This window comes from Seriola lalandi, unplaced genomic scaffold (assembly GCF_002814215.2).
Source record: "Seriola lalandi dorsalis isolate HSWRI2012SDOR001 ecotype SW California unplaced genomic scaffold, Sedor1 jcf7180002054595, whole genome shotgun sequence".
In the NCBI taxonomy this organism is placed as follows: Eukaryota; Metazoa; Chordata; class Actinopteri; order Carangiformes; family Carangidae; genus Seriola; species Seriola lalandi.
Genome location: NW_019525148.1, coordinates 126,094 through 127,567, shown reverse-complemented (window position 1 = coordinate 127,567; position 1,474 = coordinate 126,094). Strand labels below are relative to the sequence as shown.

At 46.7% G+C, this 1,474-nt stretch overlaps 1 protein-coding gene across 1 annotated transcript in view; it reads right to left on the bottom strand.

Moving 5' to 3' along the window:
* Window positions 1-1,474, bottom strand: part of LOC111664595 (semaphorin-4B-like) — a 10,348-nt gene that overhangs the window by 5,831 nt on the left and 3,043 nt on the right. Inside the window, exons 4-5 of the mRNA XM_087177379.1 lie at window positions 1,022-1,144; window positions 311-573 (exon numbers count right to left, since the gene is read on the bottom strand). Of these exons, the coding sequence (XP_087033505.1) occupies window positions 311-573; window positions 1,022-1,144 (386 nt within the window). The remainder of the gene's footprint in view (window positions 1-310; window positions 574-1,021; window positions 1,145-1,474) is intronic.

Here is a 1,474-nt window from a genome sequence, read left to right as displayed (position 1 = left end):
GTTTCCTGCTAGTTTAACCAAATATTGAAACTTTCATTGCAATTTTGAAGAAAAGCTGCAACAAACCTGAAAAATCCTGCACAATCCTGCAGGGACTGATTAATGCACGTTAGTCACAGCACAATAAATCTTTGATCAGCACACACACACCTTCCCTTTACCTTATCCCCACATAAATGATGCTTTACTTATGACACGAGACGGTCACAGTAACTGTATGACTGCACAGGTGTACCTAATAAAGTGGACAGTGAGAGTATATCCTCTCTAATCTTAAACGTCTGAATCAAACATATTAATATGAGAGTAAATACAAGAGTAGCAATGAATGAATATTAAGAGATATGTTGATGAGGGCAGAGCGAATGGATGTGGTGCAGCGTGTCGTGTACGTTCCTCCCCGTGTGCCTGTGTAGAAATAACAGAAGAAGAGTTTGACTCTTACCATGCAGATCTGAGAAACACGAGAGACGACGAACTTGTCGATGAAGTCGTACTCTCGGCCGACCTCGCTGAAGAAGAAGTAGATCTTCTCCTCATCGGGGACGAAACTGGAGCTGATGAAGGTCGGATCTGCAGCAGGAGTGTGAGAGGACGTGTTCGAGCTCGTCACTGTTTCCTGTCCTCTGAGCTCAGCGGAGGATTTCAAAGTTCATCACATTAAAGACGCGTCGCTCTTTAAAGTTAAAATCTGGAGCTTTTCACATTAAAACGTCTGACGTCCTACATCATCACAAATGTTTCCATCAACTCTCAAACCAGTCAGTCAAACAGTCGGTCAGCCAATCAAACACTGAAACACTGTCTTTAAATGTCAAACTGCTTCATTCAGTGTTTTTAATGGTTAGAATCAGCGGGTCTGTTTGATTTCCTGAACCACTCACACTGACAGAATCCAAACCGGGAGGAGCTTACAGTAACAGTGCTGAACACAACAACTCCCATGATCCCACGCTATTGCACGACGTCACCCAACGGCGTCTTTTGTTATTGTTTTCCGTGACGTCCATGTCGCACTCACCCTCCAGCCATCCCAGCGTGTCATCCAGCTTCAGGTCCACACGCCGTCCCTCACTGAGGTGGCGGGAGATGACGGGCCGGTTCCCCCTGTAGTCCGCCACCGTCCCGGTGTAAAGCTCTCCGTCTGAGGAACACAGGAACAGACCGGATCCCTCCTACATGAGCAATCACTGGGGTCTTACATGAAAACAACAAGGTTACAGGAGCGGGGCTCTACAGAGAGGGGCGGGGCCTATGGTCATGTGACTTCAGGCCAATCGTTGTCTCAGGCTGGTGGAAAGGTTGAGGGAGTGTCCAACAGAGGACGGGGTGACAGCGTATCTGCTGTTTTATCAATATCTTAAATTAGGCTTTGATTATGTTCTGACCCGGTGGACTGACCATGGCGACCACTGGTTCACATTCTCATAAACACGATATCTCAGGAAATTTGGCACAAACGTTCATCTAGACT